The 3,205-nt window shown below is 33.8% G+C and overlaps 1 protein-coding gene across 1 annotated transcript; it reads right to left on the bottom strand.

The window, feature by feature from the left end:
- Nucleotides 1-682: 682 nt before the first annotated feature.
- On the bottom strand, nt 683-2,611 carry LOC148938803 (flavin reductase (NADPH)). The gene is made up of 2 exons (XM_089107523.1): nt 2,522-2,611; nt 683-847 (listed from the first exon to the last, which is right to left on the bottom strand). The coding sequence occupies exons 1-2, from the start codon at nt 2,595-2,597 to the stop codon at nt 708-710; spliced, it is 216 nt and encodes a 71-aa protein (XP_088963649.1). The 5' UTR covers nt 2,598-2,611; the 3' UTR covers nt 683-707.
- Between the last annotated feature and the right edge of the window lie 594 nt (nt 2,612-3,205).

Raw genomic sequence — 3,205 nt, forward strand, 5'->3', positions numbered from 1 at the left:
TACAAGCGTTTTCACTATATGGTTTTCATACATAATCCTACAAAATAACTATATTCGGGGGAAACTACCTAGACATAATACCTTTGGCACTAGGGTAAATCACAAAGAGGATATCTAATCGTTTCAAAGACCTCACGGATCGAATCAGCTGCGGATGCAGCCAAGAATATTGTGTATAACTAAAAATATACAGGAAATGCGTTATGAAATGGGAGAGCCAACAAGACAGTTTGTTTTTTTCGAGTATAAACCCTTAAATAATATTAGAGGTGGCGCATCTCCCAACTACTATTTAGCAGAGAATCCTTAAGGAATGGAAGGGCCGCACTATTTACAGCAAATTTGGGCACGTTCACTGTTTATGAAAGAAAAGCAATAAAGTGGTCAATAACTAATATTAGGAAACTTTCCAAGAAGTGGTTGATAACTTGAGAGAAATTTGCAAGCTTAACCCCCCCCCCCCCCAAACAAAACATTTTAACAGATGTCCGTACAGAGATCAAATCTTGATTACACCATAATCCTTTTTCTGGTACAAATATATTACATTCTTCCGGGAACAAAGTATTTTATAAATACAGTTTTTGAAATGTGTTTTTTATTGAATGTTTCCTCAATTTAAAAACAGAACTGTTAAATTTTATCATCACTGAAAACTAATACAGGTATATCACTTAGCAAAATTTTGAAACCTTAAATGTGTGTTCTTAATTACCTGCAATATGAGGTGGAAGACAAGCAACCCATTCTCGATCGGAAGCCTCCAGTTGCTGCATCATATTGACATGCTCAGTGTGTATATGCGAGAATTGAGCAGGTAGCTTCGCAGGATCCCAGAATAAAAAGGCTGAAAAAATAAATTAGTAATGTGAAGAAAATACGCCAAAAAGGCCTATAGAAATTATTAACTTAGCCTATACACAAAATAAATCAGGGAATTTCAGATCACTTAATTCTCTAATTTCCTGTCAGAGACACGTTTCATCTGATTGCATAAATGTATCATACAGACCCTGCCGTTACAAATATCTATTTATGCTTGTATAGATTATAGCACGTCTGAGACCTAAAGGTTCATTTTTCTTTTTTCTTTTTTTTTTTATTCGAACAAAAATTTAGAATAACATCAAAACTAACTTGATAATCTCATTGAAAATAGTTGAGACTTGACTTGTGACGAAACGCGAAAAGCAGTCAACGACTTGGTCACATTCGATAACGACTTTTGTTTTATTTTTTTATATTTTATTTTGATTTTATTATTTTAATTTTTTATATTCTATTTAACGACATTTTTTTTATTTTCTTTATTTTATTCGAAGACAAATTTAGAATAACATCAAAACTAACTTGATAATCTCATTGAAAATAGTTGAGACTTCACTTGTGACGAAACACGAAAAGGACTTGGTCACATTTGATAACGACATTTTAATCCTATAATAAAGCGATTCAAAAAAATATAAGCGTATCACACAAAGCTGTTTAAGGGCACATGTTAAAGGAAATTACTGTCTCTACTCGCTTTTGTAATGAATATAACACCATATTTGAAATACAATCAGTTTTTTGACACAAAATCTTCAGTAAAATACAATACAAACCCAATTTGAATGCAATGAACCAAACTTTTTATTCTAAAGTTTCTTGAACTTCTCAAGAAAAGTGATTTTCATAAAATAGAAATTTCCAGGAATCAGGAACTCTAAAAACAGGAAAGCAAAATATATTAAGCATAGATTAAGGAAAATATCCTTACACAAATCATTAAACTTGAAAATTTAATTTAACTTTGATATTTGCAATTGAATATGTAATTATGTAATTCCCCCTTGGACAAGTTTTTTACTTCTCGGGGTGGCTGTTAATACCGATGTTTTTTTTTTTGGTTTGATAAATATATATATATCTCTCTCTCTTATACAGTTCTGTGCAGAAGTCCTAGGTGGTATTATACTTTTGTTTGAAAAAACTTTTCTAGAGTGATTGCAACCTAAAACTTAACTCCTTTTTGTATTTTAGACTCCTGCCCCTTCTCCCCTCGGGCACCTAAGATTGAGCAGCCAAATCTGGCACCCATCTTCATCATGGACCTAATGTATGAATAAGTAATATTACTCACTCTGCTATCAATATTCGCAGCAAAATGGCACATGTTCATCCAGACCGACACTAGAATTGAAGTGAATGAAAGGGAGGGATGGGGGTATAAATCTATTTATTAAAGAAGGAAATTTTTATGGAAAATAACAGCTAAATGCCTTCTTAACCATAAAAATAACTATAAAAACCTTACTGGTTTCGTAATTTTTCGCATTTTTGGGAACATGTTGAAACCAACTCCCTCACTGCACTCTGAGTACAACCTTGAGCATAACCGATATTGTCAACTTGTTTTCGCGAGGAGATCCTAATTCCAAGCTATATACGCTTCATTGAACCATTTATCATTACATATTTTTGTAAAACTTTATATTCTGTCTTTTATTTACTTTTTATGCAGAAAAAATTAGGTACCTACATGACAAACAGACAGAAATTCTTCGAACACCAAACTCTTTCATTGCCAATAAAATATTCCGTAAGCCATCTGACATCACAGTTGTAGCATCTGGAAAATAAATAAAAACATAAAAAACATATTAAATTACTAGGCGAAAAAAAAAAAAAAATAAAAGCCAAAATTGTCTAGAGAAACAGGACCCGGGAAATGTATATTGTCTATTACTGTTATATGACTTTATGTTTGCAATCTATCTCTGGCCCTACCAACTTCCCCCACAGCTTTACAACGGGTACTCCCGGAATAATGACAGGTTCTAAGTCTCCATCTCAGATCTAGTTACCTTGCCCGAAACGCAAGGGAGGTGCACAACTGCACATATGACGAAATTTCTACTTGAATTTGAGATGCCGTGAAAATCTTGGGATATTTGGGGATACAAATTTATGTTTTAGACCCATCGCTCCCCTCAAATAACCCTGCTACCCTCCTCCGCTCTGCTACCAGTAGTAATCAATGTTATACTTTGCTTGCCCCATTAGCAATCTCCATGTTATTTGCTTGCCCCTATAGGAATTCCACATTCCATGGCACCTTTCCATGCTATGATTACCAGTCCGGTTATTTGGCGGTGTATAATGTGGTCAAGCATGTTTTGAGAGTTTGGTGGTAATAATATAATGTGGTCAAACAGGTTTTTTG

This window comes from Artemia sp. Qi Xiang Cuo, unplaced genomic scaffold (genome assembly GCF_049724085.1).
Source record: "Artemia sp. Qi Xiang Cuo unplaced genomic scaffold, ASM4972408v1 HiC_scaffold_944, whole genome shotgun sequence".
NCBI classification, from domain to species: Eukaryota; Metazoa; Arthropoda; class Branchiopoda; order Anostraca; family Artemiidae; genus Artemia; species Artemia sp. Qi Xiang Cuo.